We start from the raw sequence: 20,198 nt of genomic DNA, 5'->3' as shown, positions 1-20,198 counted from the left end.
TTGGTTTTGAAACTGGTTATAAAAGGTGCCCACTGACCTACTCAGGTATAGACCACTGCACTTCCACGTTACATTGAGGTCAGTCATGGGAGAGAGAGCGGGGGGAGAAAATGAATGAATGTGGATGAGAGCCTTGACATTAAGTGGTTGTAGCTACGGCTGTGGGGGGGGGTGCTGGAGAGACATGATCCAATAGACTCTTATACGCCCGAGTCTCCTGAACACGGAGAGACCAGTCCTGATCTTCACTTTCTCGGCCGAGCTATAATAACAACAACCACTTAATGTCAAGGCTCTCATCCACACATTCATTCATTTTCTCCCCTCGCTCCCTCTCCCCATGATTTCAGAATACCGGAAGTGTTGCGGTGGTCTAGTCGATCTCAAATGTGAGATTCAAATTTGAGTACTGAACATTCTAATGTTGATGTCACATATACTGGTCATCAAATGCTACAAGGAGGGGGGGGCGGGGCAACATGTGGTTGCCATGTAAAACAGTACAAACATGTTGAGACATCTTGTCCAAAGTCACCCAGCAATGTTACCTACTTACACACAGGGACAGAACAAATTCTCTGATCACATGTTGGCCAATGTACATTTCCATTTCTATTTTTCCCGCCCCAAATAGACAAATGGTAAAATACAATGTCGCTTTAATATATGTTGATTTATTTTAGAAAGACATTCAGAAACTAAAGAAATCTTATGCAACAGTGGGTGAGGTCTTCAGTCGATTTTTGACCCAACTGCTAATGCTTCACTAAGAGCAATTTCCTAATATATATATATATAGTCTTAACTCTTGAGACAGCATGTTGACAGTCGAGATCAAGTGACATAATATACATCATGTTTTGTACTTGCCCTCTACCCTTCCTAACCCCTAGACCTAGAGGTCGCTACTGCATTAGGTCTGTGCACACCGTACGTACTCAAGAAAAGCTACTAGCCAGCGGTGTTGAGACAAGCATAATGTCGCTAGTCGGGGTTGGAGAATATCCACATATGAATAACAGCAGGAGACGCATGGCAAAAAGAAAAAAAACTAAAACCGATTTCTAAACTAACATTTGAAGCAATCTAAAGCGTAGATTGTCGTTTCTTTCCTTTTTGTTAATAATTGAATTCATTCGGATTAGGAAAGGCTTGATCTTATGTACTTTCATGTAATACCGAAACACTGCATTTGTTTGGGCTCACATACATTGTATTCACTACTCTGACATTCTGTACTCACAACATTCAAATAGAACAACTCTTTAGGTTTTCCCACACGGTTTACATGATCACACAATCATAGCAAGGTGGAGGGGGGAAGAAAATAAAAAGAAAACAGTGTAGCCTTTAGTTTGAATCTGAAGCTTTTGTTGCAAAGCAAGAGTTCCAGCACCTAGGGAACATTCAACGACTGACTTTTGTGTTTTTACAAGACAAGTACAGAATACTGTTAACACCTTCCTGGCTGCAGATTGTGCCGCTCCCTTGAAGCAGTCCAGGACACTGTCCTGAATATTATATACCAGTGCTCCCTTTCTGATCAAGAATAAGGATACAAAAACCAGGCATGGAAGAACCCTTTTTGCAAAAGACAAAATCTGTCGGATGCAACGCAAGCACAAGGAGACATTATTAACATTATTTTGTACACAATCCACTCACTACTGTTGTGCAAGCGACTAGTTACAACTTCTTTATTCTTTTTTTGTAGCTTTGCCTAAATTCTGTTGAGCTTGTGCGATGTGGAAGCAATCCTAAAACAGTGGTCGTCAAGTTACATCGCCAACCACTCAAAATGCAGGTTTTTAGAACCAGCCGACACGTGGTCTATACAAATGACGGCGTCGTTTAGACAGTTACTATATTATGGAGAAGGGGCCCACAGAGAGGCTCCCGGTCAGGCCATGTAGTGGGCCCCTTCGGCTCCGCGAGGGGATCTCTTGGCGCTTGCATTGGCGTTGGAAGGACCGCCGGCGGCACCACCGCCACCACCACCACCACCGCGAGGCCTGTCTCCCGCGGGCTTCGTCGAGGCCCTCTTCTCCCGCGATGACGGCCTGGCCTGGGCAACTGAAGCGGTGGCCACGGCTGTGGTCTTGGGACCTCCGCCGGGCTCCACGATAGTGTTTATAACTGAGCGAGAAGGTGCAACGTTAATTAATACTGGATGAACTAGCAATACTTCTAGGTTAAGGGTTAAAAAAAGGATGCGTGGAAGATTTAGCATACGCTTGTATCCAAAGCACATGGACAACAAGAGGAACAATATAGGATGTGCTCATATTTTCCAACATTAACTAGCAGCCAAAAGGCGGAGTATGATAGTATCGAGTGTAAATTGAGAGAATAGGACACAATTTCTACATGTTATGATCTGGGATTATGTTTAAATACTTTAGAGGCAGGATGTTAATTCTGTATTATGTAACGTAGCTGGACAATTAACAACTATTATTATTTCAAATAGTCGACATACCATTCTTTATTGTCCAGCTATGTTACGTATTCCTACAGAACAATAGACATCACACTGGCGTATAATGAGTAGGTCTAAATGTAAAAAATATATCTTTTTAATAAATTATTAAAAGAAAACCTTTACCTTCAAGTTGCCTCTGCACTCTTCTCAACTCTTTCAGAATTGAAGTGATTTCCTGTGACATACAAAGAGAAACCAAATGAGGACAAGAGGGGAAAAAAAGAGGACATTTCCATTAGACAACCTCTTCTGCCAGTATATTTACATCCCAGGTTCTTAGCACATTCCCCATTTCAGAATTCCATTTTTCTTGGATTTTTGAAGAGTTTGTTTGGTGTTCAATATGACATATTCTCATACACAGATGATGTGGCAATCTGATCTACTAACTACTATTACAGTAGAGTGATATGGCCTAGTTAGTAACTAGGCCATATCACTCTACAGCTGATGATTATTCTCCGACTGTCCAAGACCTGGAAATTATCCAATTCATTTTCCATACTTTTTCAGATTTTCTAGACCCGAGTATAGGGAACCAATGCACATCAGATCCTAGCTGGTACTAATTAGGATACTACGGGTGCTAAATCTAACCTTATTTGAGGTCTTGAGAATGGGGACTTCATTTTCAGCATTGATCTTGGCTTCGATCTCCTCCCACGCCTCCGTCTTATTGTGGAATAAGACCCTGAGAAGAGAGATAGAGTACAGTCCATCCATCAAGGCTGAATTTTACTACTGAATTTTACCTAGTCGACTATGACTAGGGTTGGGCAATAACTTAATATGATCGTTAATGATATTGCATTATTGTTGTGCACAATTTTGTTTATGGGTTATTCATTTAAATCAATAAACTATTCAATCAAAAAACAAATATATTAACTAAAGATTCTCCTCAGTATTGTGGGATTTAAAAATAATAGTTTTGGTTTGATATATTTTATATTATCATGCAGTTCAATGCGATGAATAGCAATTCAATTATTTATCTTGTGATTTTGCGTATACGTGAACAGATATCGGTGTACATTCTTTTTATCCAGATGGTTATCGTCATAGGAATTCACCCAGCCCTATTATTAGTGCATGTGAATCCCAAACTAATGAGCCAACTGCTTAGTACAATTTACAGTTATAAACCGTGCAGTGTTGCGTTCAAGGCATGTCTGCGGACCAAGACACCGGCCCAATGGCCAGTCCAGGCTTGCTGGGAGGTCCGTCAACTCCTCTTTGCTATCGCGCCGTCGGGGGGCATGCAGGCCACTTTAGCAGGCCAGGCCACCAGGAAAACTTGATAAACCGATGGCCAGTCCAGGCCTGCTCTAAGCGAAAAGAAATCCCTTACTTCATTTTTTCAGCCAGCTGCTCTGTGTTCTCCCGAATGGCCTGCGAGAGCTGAGAGACAGGATTCAACATCAGATTGTCCAGAATAACCTGAAAAAGACAAATTAATGTAAAGGATGTCAAACCTCAAACCTGGACCATAGAGGATTCAACATCAACATCCAGGTGACCAAATTCCCAGCAGACCAAAATTAACTGCGGTAACTGGTAAGTTACTTTAGGGCTATTGCCTCTGCGTTGGTCATCCCTTACGTCCTTGTCGGGTTCCTCAAGTTTTCCAAATCATGAATTTTCAGTTTGTGAAAAGAAACGGAAGATGAGACAAATTGGACAAGACAGTGACCTCTTCGCGATTCCAAGGACGCCGTTGCTTAGAACTGAGGTCTGGCTCATTCATGTTTGGGTCCAGGTCCAGGACGGCGGTAGAACCTGGCGGAACCTTCTGGTAGTTTAAGCTGGCCTCTGGGATATGTTGGACCAGCTGTGAAGAAAATAGAGTAAGTGCACGGTCTGCATGTTTGAGGAAACCGCAAAGACCATGACTACTAAAGACTTGAGTGCCCAAAAAGGCAGTCTTATTCAGGGGGGGGGGGGGCTATACTAGTGATCCAAAAACTTGGAAGTGAGGGGGGGGGGGGGGGTACTTGGAATGCTGGGACAAAAACGCCGGTGAGAGCCGTGCTTGGTGAACACATGCACCCAAGTCAACATGCACTTGCGATGGTGAGAAGGCACTTCGTGTGCAGTGAATTTTAGTATTGCTGGGATAACAGCCTGTGAACCAAGACAGTGAGAAGGGCAGGAAGGTGCAGCTGAGGTGCATTTTCCGCCGTGAGTTAGATCCCTGAAAGACCAGGAACTTCAGTTCATTCGTCGTCCAGGACCAACTGTCACGACGTAAAAAAAAAAAAAAGTGTTAGAAGAGAATGCTGCGTGATTAATCCAACACCAGTCAGAAGGAATGAGTGTTAAGATCTGGGACAGATGGGAGACAAGGTGCGAGATGTTAGAATCTGGGACGATGGGGGACAAGGTGTGAGACGTTAAGACAGTGAGATAGGGGGGAGCGATGAGGGGGACACGGAGACAAATTAATCTTGAGGTATGCACCTGAGACGGGAGGACCGCCCGAAAATATGGATATGGACTCTGTGCGGTGGTAGAGAACAGAGAAATGCTTATGAGAATCCAAAAGTGTGATATGGGGGTCCTTCACAAAAATGTCATCGCACCTGTGAACCAGAAAGTCATCTGTAGGAACTAGGGGGGGGGGGGGGGGGGGGGGGATTTTGCACTAATTTCACTGATAATCAAGTAAACAATGTGAAACAACAATGACAGACAATGAGTTGCGACTAGGGTCGCACGATACACCGATACTAGAAAGATATCGCGATACCCAGCCATTAAAAATGGTTCAATAATTAGTATCGATACTTGTAGAATATATTGGAGCTGCACATAGCGGCGTCCGGGTAGAGTTATGTTTTGTTTCCCAAAAATGAGGAATGGGAGGGGCTTAGCCCATCTCTCTCTCTCTCTCCATTCCATTACTTATCCTGATGTTTTAGGTTTTTGCTGTGGTACTTAGGCTGGTATCGGTATCAAAAGTCAAAATGTTGGTATCGTGACAACACTAGTTGCAACATATTCTGAGCCATGGAACACATTGACCCATGAACCCCTTCGTGAATGAATGTTTAGAACACCATGCAGAATGAAGACACTCATAACATTGTGTAGACCGAGTAGACTTTGCTTGCATCCCCCACCAATTGTGTCCCCGAGTCTGAAATCTGTTCTGTCGCCATCTTGGGCTTTACTACACACATCAATGGCTAAAACCTTTACCTTAGTCTCCGTCGTCCATCTTTGACCAATTTGAATAAACATCAATAGTGTAGGCATGGAGGCTGACTGACGACCTACTGCAATCGCAAAGTTATCCAGATCAAATGAGAAACGTGCAAGTTATCGCTGTGACAACCAGAGTGTTTACCATACACCCTTCATGCTCGAGTGGAACTAGCCTAAAAATCGGAACATACCTTAAACAGGCATAGCTGAAAGCTGTTTCTTAGACATTATCCGCTAGCCTATACCTGTTTTCCATCACACCTGGATAAACACTGCAATCCTGCTTTCCATCACTGCAATTTTCTTTGTTTTAATCTTTCTGCATGATAGTTTCACTTATTTTTCAATCATGTTATAATGGTAAGATGTATACAAAAATCACAGCTGTTCTGAAATATGGACAAATAAGCAAATTAATGGCATGTTTCCACCGCATGGTATCGGCTCAGCATCAGTTCAGTGGTCGCCTATTAGGCCGCCATTGTGTAGAATAGTGTAGTGAGTCTGGCCAGAGCAGATGTTTTGTTTTGCCAATAGGGAGGTGTAGAGTCTGACGTCACTTTGAACCGCCCACGCGGTCCACCCGTTTAGGGATTTATCATTGGGAAAATGGATTATCGGCTATTGCAATAATTATGCCTCATGAACATTGGCAAACTTTCCATTTTTGCACAAAATGAGTTCTTGTATCACTAACTTAAAAACATTTTGGTTGAAATAAAATTTGACGTAATTATTTCACGATTAATTGCGAATATTTTCATGTTGAGCTATAGATTGTGGATGAATACACACAGAAAGGTACACCATGCAAATGTTCATGCTTTAAATGAGACAATTTAGAAACAACAATGACGTAACCACTACACCTCCCTATTAGCAAACATGGGAAATACTTCATCTACAAGTACAACCTTGCTTAGCTTACAGCGTTGTTGTACCTAAGAGATTAGCTGAAAAAGAATACTTGTGTTCGTGTGCAGATCAACTTCTAATACAATTTTCACGTGAGCGTGTTTCTTTGTCTATAAGAAGAAGATGGTTGAAAATTCTCTCTGACCAATCAGTGGTCCGCAGTGTTTTCACGTCACCTTTTTGTATCGCCTCCGTTCGCTTGAAACACAGATGGAGGCGATACCTTTTGCCCAATGGAAAAACTAAAGAAACAAGTAGAGTCGAGTCAAGTTCAGCCGGTGCCATGCAGTGGAAAGGGACCATAGCACAGAATCAGAGACGAGCGAGAGAGACCGTTAAAACTAGAGAGAAATTATTAAAATAGCTGTCGGGCAAACCGTAATGAGCAATGTGACAAAGATATCGGCCTCCGTTGGACATAATGTAGTCCTTCTGGTTACCCTACAGTGCAATGCGGCACAATTTCCATTAGCTAATGTTAGGACTAATGCTAGCTAACATTAGACTCTCTTTGATTAACACTAGCTAGCATTAGCTTTAGCATTTGGTCACTAACATTAGCTCTAATGTTTGATAGCTAATGCGAGCGCTAGCTAAGACAGCAAAAGCAGATGTGTTAGATGCTTTGCATTGTGGGGTAGGATAACCGATGACTGGGGAGACATCTTCAATACAGTTGCCCATTGATTCCACCCCTAACAGAATCACCGTCTGTGGTTTTTTTGACTAAGCAGAACTTTTATTCCCGGGCTAGTTCAACAAAGTCCCTACATTTTACGAAGATGAAAACTCAATCTACTGTACCAGATTGCCGTCATTCATTCTTCTTGGTCAAATCAGACAGTGTACAGTGATTTCTGCCTGATTGCCACTATCAGTAAATGAGAATCATATCACTCGGGCAAATCGTCCTCTACAGCTAGCTGGGAGAAAACTGGGAGAAAACTGCTCTACCAAGGAGAAACTTGACGTTAATATATGTGTGGCTTTGGTGAACCCTATAATAGTGGCCCACCTCCTCCCGGGCGGAGATGGTTGAGGGGGCAGGTGTATTGGGCACAGAGGTGGGAGGGGTGGCGGTGCCCGCGCCAGAGCTGGGAGAGTCTCCATCCCCAGCGACGTCGTGGATTTCACGTGCGAGGATGGCAAGGTCTTTGGCCAAGTCTTGACTGAGCCTAGAGATACAAACAAAAGCCAGATGAACACAACATTACACCGTTTTCCTACTGATATAAATACAAACAGTCCTCTAGCCAGACCACATCTTATAGCCTGTGTGTTTCTTTACACCATTGCTAATTTTGCTACATGGCACAACTATATTGTCTTGTAGTCATGTTAGGCAACACCTTACAAAAATCTTTCTGATATTTACTCTAGGGATGCTCGATATTGGCTTTTTTACCGATACCGATATAGTCCAACTCTTAATTTCCGATACCGATATCAACCGATACATGCAGGGTTTCCCCCCCAAAAAACGTAATAATTTCAGGTAATTAACATTACATATGTATTGTTGTGGAATTAACATAACATTATGCATACTTTTGACAATAAATAAAATCAGAATTTGTTCTTAGGTTATAGAAATGTATAGAAATGTTTTTTTTTTAAACAGATACCGATATTTTCCGATATCACATTTTAATAATATCGGTAGGCCGATAATATCGGACATCCCTAATTTATTCTTAATAGACCAGCAAAGACCAGCATAATGCATGCTGGTTAATGGTTATACCAGCAAAGACCAGCATTATGTTGCGTTTTGGTCCAGGCTGGTCCACCAGCTAAACCAGCATCACACCAGCACTAACAGAGGGTTATGTATATAACCCAGTTCTATGAGTTATGGTGCGCTCAGCACCTGTCTGCACTGTACTTCACTTCGTGCACGAGCACTGAATAAAAAATTCCACCAGCCGGCGCCCCAAGGAGACATTTCACCCCCCTCCAGTGGGGCGGCGTGGCTCAGGGGTAGAGCTGGTCGTCCAATGATCGAAGGGTTGGTGGTTCGAATCCCGCTCAAGCCCATGTCCATCCCACTGCCGTTGTGTCCTTGGGCAAGACACTTAACCTACTTGCCTCGTATGAATGTGTATGCATGTGAATGAATGTTGGTGGTGGTCGGAGGGGCCGTAGGCGATGATTATTCGCCACGCTTCCGTGAGTCTGCCTCAGGGCAGCTCTGGCTGCAATTGTAGCTTGCCACCACCGGTATGACTGTGTATGAACGAATAATGGACTCTGTAAGCGCTCTGGGGTCACTGGGGTGTCATGAAGAGTGCTATATAAATCCAATTCATTATTATTATTATTACCTGGACGGGCGGGATACATGTCTCCACCGGGCCTTCAAATAAGAACCCGTCCGCCTCTACCATGTAATCCTCTGTTTCCATCAGGCAGGTAGAGACCGACGCATCCTCACTGGGCTCCAGCAACTCACCAAACCCAGGCCGTTCGCGTCTGCAAGCCACCATCTTGCGACGGGAGCGAGCAGACGCAAAAAGTTTGCGTCTCAAATCCTCTGGAACCAAAGGAACCGGCCGCTCAACAGCGGACGATTCCCCGGAAGCAGAGGAACCAGAGCCAGGACCAGGCCATCGCAGAGGCGACGGCACCGGTGCACCAGCTCCTTGGAGAGGCAAACTACCCATCGGACGCCTACCGGGCGTGGCTGTCAACCACGAGAGAGGCAACAGCCCTGCACCAGAACGCACGACGGAGGCAGAAATGGAGAACCGCTGGTGGAGAGTGGCTCTGCGACTCTCCGAAGTAGACATTATGACTTAGATTTTTCTATCGAATATTTATGAGAGAAGAAAAAAATAAGCACAATGTAAACACGTCTCAACTTTCTTCAGCTAACAACCTCGTCAAGTGGGGATCTACCGAAGGCACTTCCTTGTGGTGAAAGTGAAGAAGGAGGCGAGTAGGTGACCACACACCTGCTTATGAAGGTAAGCGGAAGGGGGTGTGGTCAGACGGATGTTGGGATGTAAAGGTACATGGTGGAATTTTTTATTCAGTGCTCGTGCACGAAGTGAAGTACAGTGCAGACAGGTGCTGAGCAAGCCATAACGACATAGAACCAGCATAGACCAGCATTGAAATTATGTTGGTCTATGCTGGTCTTTCTAGCAGGACGGCCAGTGTACAAATAAGGTACCATGGTGCAGCCGTGGTAGAAGTCATGGATTGCCATGATGCAGATGGTACAGAACCATGATAATATTCATACAATGTATGTATTTAGTCTTATATCAACAGTATGTACAGTATGTCTCATGCTTAAGTCTGTATCAATGCTCAATGACTATGCAAAACTAACCCATTCTACATTCATTGCACACACATCCACACACATCCACACTCACCTTAGACATTTTAAACACTTTTTAACACTACACCATATTTTATCATCTTTGCATTTTGTACTTTAGTTTTGTATATTGTTTTGGTCTTTATTCTTTTAACTTTTTTTACTGTATGAAGCACAATCTCAGGAGGCTCATACAGAACCAAGCATTTCACTGTAATGTACGTGTACCTTATATGTGACAAATAAAACAAAACTTGAAATGCAATGCATGTATGGTACTCCTCTTGCGTTGTGTAATTTGTCGATGCCCCAAGGGAGATTCGAACACGGGTGTCCCATGCCGTGGGCGACGACATAGACCGCTGCACTAAGAGGTGAATTCACTCCTGGGTACCATATCTATGAGTCTTTTAACCCCGTTATGGGGAAGTGAGTTTTTTTTTTATTTTAATTTAAAAAAAAAAATTATCTTTTTCCCCCTCCTCTTTCTCCGATTTTTCTCCCATCCCACTGTTAGTCGTTAAGCCAATTCCCAACCCCCTTCCTGGTTGTTGCGCACCGTCCCTACTGTTGGTCCGGGAGGCCGGAGACTATCACATGCTATCCTCCGACACATGCGCAGCCAGCCGGCAGGCCAACCTGGCAGTGCAGATTCTCACTGGGAGAGTGTAACGCGTGGAAGGTCACACTACCTCCCTCCAGATCCTTCCTTTTGCCGAGCAGGCGCCCCGACCGAACTGTAGGGGTATTTTTCTGTTTACAACGCCCAGGACCCACCCATCAGCTTTCCCACCCTCTAATACTGCCAATTGTATTAGTCCGGACGACCAGCCAAACTGAAAACAAAATGTGGAGAGCTGGATTCGAACACGCAAACCCAGCGTCTCCAGCATTTGGTGGTGAGTGCCTTGCCCACTGCAACACCTAGCCGCCCGGGGAGCGTGTAGCTTTATGCCAAGCAAGCAGTGCAAAAATTTACCGTAGTGGCGTGCAGTAATGCGCCTTTCATTTTCCGCCGCCCAGCGCCCAGGTCGCGCGGAAATAGGCTGTCTATTGCCATTCTCTTTGACAAACTCTAACCTTAACCAGCTCCTTAACAACGCCTAAACTTAACCGTTCTAACCTTAACCAACTCCGAAACAATGCCTAACCTTAACCTTAACCTTAACCATGCCTAACCTTAACCATAGAAATTATATTGCCATTCTCTTTGACAAACTCTAACCTTAACCAGCTCCTTAACAGCGCCTAAACTTAACCGTTCTAACCTTAACCAACTCCGAAACAATGCCTAACCTTAACCTTAACCATGCCTAACCTTAACCGGCGAAAGAATACACGTTAAAAAAAAATCACGTTAAAAAATATTTTCGATGGGATTCGAACTCGCCAGCAAACGAGCCATAGGATCCACAGCCATGTGGCCTTGCCAATTGAGCTATTGCTAGATACTGAATAAGGGGCGGTGACTTATATATATTGAGCTCCGCTCGTGTCGAACCAAGGCGGGATCTCATGCGCATGCGCGGGCACCTCGCGCGAGCACGCCGGCGCACGCACGCACCTGAGCGAGCACGCCGCCGCCGGTGCACGCACGGTAGCATTTGTCTGAAAAGAAGGGCGCTTTACCGCACTGGCGTGCGGTGACGAATGCGGAAGCATTTTTGCACTGCTTGCTTGGCATTAAGGAAAACGCGCCCGGCGAAGTGAGTTTAACTCGCAGGCCGCTTACTGCCACGGTCACTTCACAACACACGCGTTTATCGTGACTGCTGTGGATAGTACTCACGGACCTCCGTTACACACGGGCTTACTTTGCGATCTCGGCGCTGTGCGTGGACCAGTTCTGGTAGTGGTCCGCCTCGTTCTGAATCGCGTCCTCCTCGATCTCCGCGGAGACGGACTTGGAGCGGGTCACCACCGCGGTCTTCTGGCCACGGGCCGTCTGGCTGGTGGCGCTGGAGGCGTGGCTGGAGCGCTTGGATTTGGGCGGCGTCTGGTGGGTGGAGCTGGCCTCGTACTCGTCCTCCGACGTGGAGCTGTAGTCGGAGCCCTTCTGCCGCCGTCGGGAACCTGCAGGCGGGGGAACGAGCGTTAACCCTTTCACTACCACATTACGGAAAGGTTAACCCTTTCACTACCACACTGCAGACAGTTCCGTTGTGTGGTAGTTAAAGGGTTTAAAAGGGACGATCCACCCTGAGATCAGATCTCAAGAGTGTTATTTCTACTAGTACTGTGCAGCTCAGTGCGAGTCTCTCCTTGAGCTGAACACCAGAGAGATTAAAGGCTCTAGTGATGATGATGATGTCATCGAGAGACAGATCCTGCAGCTGCTCCAAAAAACAGAGAGTGAGTGGAACAACTCCTGAGACACTATGACAGTAGCCATGACTCTACTGGGATACAATTCCCGATTCAGAGCCGTGAGCCCTACATTTAAATAAAGCTAATTTGGATAGAGTAGCTTGAACAGAAATTCAATTTACCCACAAAGTCACTAATTCGTTGTAGACTTCAACAGATAAATGCTCAATAATTCAAGTCTTGATGCTCTGATTTCGTATGAACTTCTTATGAACGTATATCTTGTTTATACTTAACTGCCAAAGATAATTGGAATAGTACAATGTCTGGTCTATTTTGGGGTGGATTTCCACTTCATAACAAACATAATATAGCTAAACATAATGCAGTTTTATTTTAGTTTTCTTAGAATAGCCGTCCACAGTATTACAATATTACTTTGATACAAGTCCTCGATTCCATGCACTGAAGCACATGCACATCGTCGTATCTCCCAGGATTAGGAGGACTGTCTGTGCAGTGACGCCTGGACAAGAGCTGTGTTTCTATGGCAACAGCAGCCGGCTTCAGAGGTCGTCATGGGAGGAGCCCCTGCTGAACGAACAGGCCGGACGACCGCCTCCCAGCGTGACGCATCGGATAGAAAAGGTCAAACAGTCTCAACATTGCTCTTGCCCAGGCATGCGTTGTTCATGGCACGGGGTACCACTCAGTGGTACCTCACTGAGTATTAAAGATTTGAGCAGAAGCGCGTGCACGCACATGCACGCGCTCGCGAGAACGCGCTGCGCTCGGCTCGGATCGTTGTGTTTACCTGCGGCGCTACCTCGCATTATCATAACAATAGCCGCTATAGGCTGGTGTCTTCAACCAGTCTGGGACTCTTTGTGATGTAAATATGGAACGTCCCAAGTTGCCGCTGCCCACAGAGTGCACCGCCGTCCAAAGGTGAACGACGGCGAACGAAGGGCCAAATCAAAACAGCCGTCAATTCCGAATTGACAACTGTTTTGATTCAACCCCCCACCCACCACCACTCACCCCCGGACAACAACACACTCTGCAAACAGCAGCAACCCGGGACATTCCATATCTACATCACAAACTTCGGGACTGAGTAGATAATTAATTAATCTTCTCTTTATTTTTATTATTTATATTAAAACTGAATCAAACCATAAACAAGGTTGCCTGTTGGGATGTTAGATCCTAATGTGAAAAACTGATTTTATATATCTGCACTTTATGTGCTCATTTTATGCCTGTCTTAATTCTGTTGTGAAGCACTTTGAGCTGCAGTTTCTGTATGAAAGGCTATACAAACAAAGTGTATTATTGTGCGCGAGGGAACATACGCGCATGCGCGCGGGGCCGCGCGTGCGTGTGCACGCGCGCGTGCGCGCGGCGTCATTATCCTGCGTGGCGGCTCAGCCCATAATAACAACGCAACGCTGCTCTTGCCTACATGATGATGATTCAGTAGAAATGAGTTAACATAAGTATATAAAAAAAAAATATATATATATAATAACATATATATGTGATTTAATAAAATAAAAAAGATTTAAAACAAATATATACTTATGTATACACAGATATGTGTATTTGATTTAATTGAATTTTATAAATTGTTATATAAATAATGAAAATTGATGATTTAAGATTAGGTAGAAAGGGCATGGCCAAATTGTATGTATGCAATGGCCATTGTGACATCATGATTAAAATGTTCAGTTCTCAAAAGTCTAATCTCTAACCTGAAAGGGGTTTTGTCAAATGCAAGTGAAAATGTGATGACCAGTGCTAACCAGTGCTAACCAGTACTAACCAGTGCCGGAGTATTTGGCTCCACTGGACCGGGTGCGGCTGAGGGTCTGCTTCCCTGGAGCGCCAGCTCCTTTAGTCGTCCCCTGTTTGACCTCCCCAATCGACGTCTTCCTGGTCGGGGCGGCAGGCTCCGTGCTGCGGTTGGACAAGCCGGGCCGAACCACGGAGGACGACTCGTTATCGCTGGGCGTGGTGAAGGAGCCCGTGCGCTTCCTGGGCATGGCCAAGATGTCCAACCTGGAGAGCTTCTTCCCCTCGGCGGACGCCCTGGAAGAAGGCGTTCCGACGTGGTCCGAATTCTGGGACGTGCGGTCGGTCTCCGTGCCCTCGTTGTCCGAGGTCTCGCCCAGGCGGGCTCGGCGAAGCATGGACGCCCGGGTGGGCCGCGGCGCCGAGAGGCTGTTGGAGCGCGTCAGCGCCTGCTGCTGCTGCGCTGCCGTCTTGGAAGACGTCTTGCCGTTGTCTTCCTTCTGGAGAGGGGCGACGACTTTCTTACTGCGGCTGGATGGACGGGAGCCGGGTTCGTGGTCAGAGGCAGTGGTGTCCGGCCAGTGTTGCCCCGCGCCCTGCTGGCCCTCGGAGAGGTCCAGGGACCCGCGGTTGCCCGCGCTGCGGCGCATCTGGAACCGCTTGGCGGCCTCCGCCTTGCTGGATGTGTCGCCGGTCACCTGGCTTCGCCGTTTTTCAGATAAGCGCTCGCGGGCCGAGAGCTGCTGTCGGCCCTTCTCCTGAATGGACGGGCTGGAGGAGGACTTCTCTTTCTGCAGGCCGCTGATGGCGGGGCGCTTTTTGGCCGCGGAAATCACCGGCGCATTCTTGCTGCTAACCAGACTGACGGTACTCGCCGTGTCCACGTCCGACTCTCCGGACAGGGAGTCGTCCATGTGGCTGGAAGAGCCTCCTTTTTTGGAACTGCGACCCGAACCGGACGAGTGGAATTTGGTGTCCAGCGAGGAGGTGAGAGTGCCCTCGGCGGCTTCCCTGAGGAAGGACTGCGTGTCCCGGACGGCTTCCTCTCTGCTCTGATCCATGCCGCTCATGGACGGGTGGCTGGAGATATGCGGAAGCCTCTTGATCTGAATGCTATCACTGGGCCGGTCTTTGGTGAAGCTCTCCTGCCGGACAAAAGAGGAGGCGTTGTCCTTCGTGGGTATGGAGTCCTTGTCCTGTGTCTGGAGGTTGGGGGCAGAGCTGTTGGGCTTCATCATCCTCCGAGGTTCATGGCCGCTCAGGTGGCGGATCAGGACCGTGGTGGGAGGCACTTTGGCCGGCGGGTCTCGTCCCCTCTCGTGCTGAGACGGCACGGGGCTCCGCGCCAGGTCCGGCCTGCCTGGCGTATCGTCCGACCCGATGTAGAAGGAGGTGGATTTGGTCGAGGGAGACAACCGACTCCTAAACTGCAGGGCCACCCCTGGGGAGGTAACAGGGGCGGCGGCAGCAGTAACTCCGGTCCTCTCCTGGTTCCTTCTGGTCCTCTCCAGGATGGACCCGTCGTCCGAGCGGCTGTTGTCGCTCAGGCTGTCCGGATCCACATCATCCTGGACACACAGCCGCTGGGCAGTGTCCTGTTGGCGGGATGTGCCGGAGGCCCTGTCCGTGGGTTCGTGGTCAGGGAAAGTGTCCTGTTGGCGGGGCGTACCGGAGGCCCTGTCCGTGGGTTCGTGGTCAGGGAAAGTGTCCTGTTGGCGGGGCGTAACGGAGGCCCTGTCCGTGGGTTCGTGGCCAGGGAAAGTGTCCTGTTGGCGGGGCGTACCAGAGGCCCTGTCCGTGGGTTCGTGGCCAGGGAAAGTGTCCTGTTGGCGGGGCGTACCGGAGGCCCTGTCCATGGGTTCATGACCAGGGAAAGGCTCATGGCGAATCAGGATGCTCGGGGCAGCAATTGTCTCCAACTTGTCGCCTGGAGGAACCTGGGGCAGTAGCCTTCTGGTCCGAGAGCTGTGGCTGGACTCGGACTCCGAGTGGTCGTAGCCATGGCTTCCCATCTGCTGACTCACGAAGCGCGGATCTACAAAAAACATTCGTTTTTTCAATACATGTTGATTGATTTACAGTGTTTGTTGTAATATACTACTTTTGTTAAAAATCGCTTTGCGCTGGCCAAGCTATTCTTTTCCTATGAGGAGAGCGGTTGCTGTAAGGATAATGAGCTAGCTAAACAGTTTTGTGCTCGTATACAGTATGAGTTATTTATTCGGTTTGAGAATATCCACCCTAGCTAGCATCTTTGCAATGAAAGGAAGACGTGTCCAGCCCATGGGGACATTAACGTGTGTTGTCGGGCCTTACAAATACATTTGATTTGATTAGATAACAGCAGAAGTGGGCGGGGCCTATAAGGTGAACTGCAAAGCTGATGTACAGTGTAATAAATACAGTATATGGAGAGTGGTGTGTGTAGTCTGCGGCCTGCTGTTGTGCCGTTCCTGTGCACAGTAAGAGAGTTGTGTTGTTGTCAATGTACCATGTGTGTGGTCGGTCATACTGTGAAACCTGTCTCTGAACCGTTGTCACCAGATTCTTTGTATTCTCATTCTCATTCTCTCCATATTAAATTGTTATGTATGCAAATATGTATATACAGTATATACGGTAAATATAAGAATATAAATATAAATATGGGTATATACAGCACAGTCAGGGACACAAATAACCCTTAGCTCTGTATGATAGCATGTACAAATGCTGTATATACACACACACATATATATATATTTATTCTCTGTATATACTGTACCTATCCACACCTGTCTGTATTTACATATCTGTAGATAATATATCTATATCTGTACATATCCTACTCTTACTAGTTACGCTGCTGGCCAGTATGACTACTACCATACTGTCTTTACACCTGTATCACTGTACATATTAATACTACAACTCTGTACATACATTCGATTAGCACTACACTCAGGAGTACTAATTTGTATATTTTATACCCAGTTTAATCACATGTACATTGTATATTACTATTGCACTTGACTGCTACATTTGATTTTGATTTGATCTTTATTTATCTCGAACAACCATAAACACACAAACTTGAAATAACAAACTAAATAAAAAGTAAAATACAAATCAAATAAAATATATCTTCCTAGACATGGAAGCAATTGTCAACACAGCTCAAGACAAATGGTTTTGTTCGAGAAGGGACAGAAAAAAGCAAAGCTTATCTGGTCCTGCCCCTTCCTTACAATATCATATTAATATGTAATAAGTTATCCATCAATATAAAAAATTATATACCCATCCACTACAGCAAAAGTTAAATAAATAATTACTCTGATTGGATGGCAAACTTATTTTCGTTGTACTGTACCTGTACGATGACGATACATTTTAATCTAATCGTATGTGACACCGTTACATCTTTGCCGACACATTGTGGAAAGACCAAAAAAAAAAAAAAGGGAAGAAGGAAGAAATCACCTCCTTCTACGAACTCCCCTTGCGGAGTAGTGGAGCCCGGTTCTGCGTAGCCGTCTGCCAGGCTGGCCCAGCGGGAAACCCATTTGGGTCCGTCTACCATGTTAGCAGGTGGGACCTAGTGCAGAAGACGAGATCACAGCCACCAGTAGACAAAGCCACTGAATCAGACGTGTCAGAGAAAACGAAATAATAAAAAAAATAATAAAAATGAATAACTAGAAACAACTGATGGGAGCAAAACGGCCCAAAAGGAGAGGAGTAGGAGAAACCAAAGGAAGGACAATAACATGTGTACACACAAACATTGGGAGAGAGACGTGCCTTGTAGATCTCCATGTGCCTGATTTGTAACTTAATCCTTGTACACACTTGCAAATATTTCTCAAGGGTCCCGTTTTGGAAACGTTGTAGTTTAGGGTTTTTTCCCAAATGTCGGAACTCGGAACAAGACAATGGTGATTATTGCGATGTCCACAGTGTTAGGGGATATGGTGAACAGCTCTGCACTTCGAAACTTTCATCTGTCCTTGAGATGAACCATAGGATGGTTTAACGCACCCGACAAACTGCCTACAACTTGTTTGACGTTGTTAGAGTACGATGCTATCTTTGCAGTACGAAACTATCTTTCAAGTATACAGTCACGAAGCTATCCTTCAAGTATACAGTACGATGCTATCCTTCAAGTATACAGTACGATGCTATCTTTCAAGTATACAGTACAATGCTATCCTTCAAGTATATACACAATGTTTACAATGTTGCCATCGACAGTGCAGCCGCATTAACCTCGTCAATGAGGCGCACATGAACTAAGTGTTTAGCGTAAGCCTCTCAGAAAAACAGGTTCTGAATTGTTTCGATGCAGTGTATACGAGCCTACGTGACGCGACGAAGAGGATACCGCGTTGTTAGGGTTATTGTGGTTGACTGTGCAAAATCAGAGCAAAAAAAACCCCAACTCAACGGTTTTCAAAATATTTCCAAAACCCGGTCCTTGGCGGTTCAAAGTGAATGGTTTTCACATGCCCTGGAAGTGTGTATTATTTGTTGTGTACAAGGCCTTAAAGATTCAGTACAATGAAAAATCACGTTTTTTTCCAATCTTATTGCATTCGTATACAGAAGGTATGTTGATGTAAAATGACCCCAAAATGTTAGAACTGTTGTTGTTGAAGATGTGAAGATGATGACTAAAGCCCTTTGATCTCTATCCCCCTGGATATCAACGGAATCAAGCCATTTCAGATATGCAATCAGCTTCCTTGAGGAGATTACATAACCTACTCGGGTCACCCCGATTGGCCCGTCAGTCAGTTGTCAGTAGTTGTGAAGGATTTCAGCGAGCTAGTCCATAAACTAAAGTAACTAAAACTAGTTTGCTTCAATTTAGTTAATTTTAGTGGTCATCTACATCAACTGACAATTTATTTATCACCGGGTAGCACAGTTAGCCAATGTTAATCTCCCATAGCAACCGATCACACTGGTCCCAAGCGTCATGTATTATGATGCCAACTTGACATCTTTTGTCAACTAAAACAGAATGCCACGCCCCCTCAACATACCGAGCGTTGGCTGTGCTCAATTCTAAACAAATCAAAATGATACATCTGAAGCCGAAACAATTAAAACTCCAGACGTTAACGTCGCCCAAAATAGGCTTCTTCTCCTGACCGAATTAACATCATTGTACTGGATCTTTAAGAGTTATCAGAGTCTCCCTGTTGTGTCCAGGGGATATTACCTGCATGGGGCCCGTTGGGGCGCCAGTACTGATAGTGGCTGGGTTAAAGCCATGCATTGGGTCCACAGTGCTACCGTCGCTAGGGAGGCTAGTCTGTTCTTCCTTGCCATCATTTATTAGGGGTCTAATCACACCACTGTACTCCGGAGAGTCCAGGACGCCGAACACCTGTCGGGGGTGACAGAGCATGCTGTGAGGAAGGAGCAGCGAGAGGAGCGACGGCACTCGGCAAAAAGGAAGGAAGAGGGGGGGGAGAGGACAAGAGGCTTCATGCATCTCTACAGTGTGTCGTCACACGACGTCGATCATAGAACACAATCAGAAAGAACAGTGGGATTTGCTCAATGGCTGCGATTAAGGTAAGCTTGACCTCCGAGGAGCAGGTACAGAGGGTATAGCTTGCTTCCTTCAACTCGCACGTCGTCGGGTCATTTTTATCCTCTTCAGAGAAAGTTCATTCATACTTGTATTATCGCAACGCTCTCTTATTATTCCTGCCTCAGTCAGAAGATCACCCTGACCAGTTAGCTCACCAGTTAAGATTTTACAATTCGTATAATAGGTCTGGCCCCTGGCTACATTACAGACCTCTAGCCTTTATTAACCTAACCTGGAGCACCGCATGAACCTCAGGTAGCGCTCTCCCGACCGTGAGAAGTCATTAGATAGTTAGAGCCTGCCTCAGAAAGAATATTCTGCATCCTTAAACATACTTTTCTAGGCTTTTTGCACTATTTCTGACTTCACTTTCTCTATTTTTTCTATTTTTATTTATGTTTCACACTTCCCTTAGTGAAATTGTTCCCCTCTGTGCATTTTAATAGCATTACGGCCTTTTTATCAAAACACTTCACAAGTCCTACGTCAGTAACATGTATTATATCACCATATAAAACCTCCGCGCTGTGCCACGGACCGGCCGGTCGGTCGGTCCCGCGCGAGGACCGACCCGT

The 20,198-nt window shown here is 45.8% G+C and overlaps 1 protein-coding gene across 1 annotated transcript in view; it reads right to left on the bottom strand.

Annotated features, from left to right (window-relative positions):
- Positions 1 to 358: 358 nt before the first annotated feature.
- Positions 359 to 20,198, bottom strand: part of LOC311228394 (centrosomal protein of 170 kDa protein B-like) — a 55,104-nt gene continuing 35,264 nt past the window's right edge. Inside the window, 13 exon segments of the mRNA XM_084314301.1 lie at positions 359 to 2,136; positions 2,606 to 2,657; positions 3,080 to 3,173; positions 3,834 to 3,922; positions 4,176 to 4,313; positions 4,943 to 4,981; positions 7,620 to 7,779; positions 11,747 to 12,005; positions 14,068 to 15,643; positions 15,646 to 15,656; positions 15,877 to 16,071; positions 17,499 to 17,613; positions 19,246 to 19,413. Of these exon segments, the coding sequence (XP_084170427.1) occupies positions 1,901 to 2,136; positions 2,606 to 2,657; positions 3,080 to 3,173; positions 3,834 to 3,922; positions 4,176 to 4,313; positions 4,943 to 4,981; positions 7,620 to 7,779; positions 11,747 to 12,005; positions 14,068 to 15,643; positions 15,646 to 15,656; positions 15,877 to 16,071; positions 17,499 to 17,613; positions 19,246 to 19,413 (3,132 nt within the window). The 3' untranslated portion in view covers positions 359 to 1,900.

The sequence above is a fragment of the Notolepis coatsorum genome, assembly GCF_963971535.1.
Source record: "Notolepis coatsorum genome assembly, chromosome: 5".
Classification (NCBI taxonomy): domain Eukaryota; kingdom Metazoa; phylum Chordata; class Actinopteri; order Aulopiformes; family Paralepididae; genus Notolepis; species Notolepis coatsorum.
Note: the sequence above shows the minus strand (reverse complement) of the source record. Positions and strands in the feature narration are given on the sequence as shown.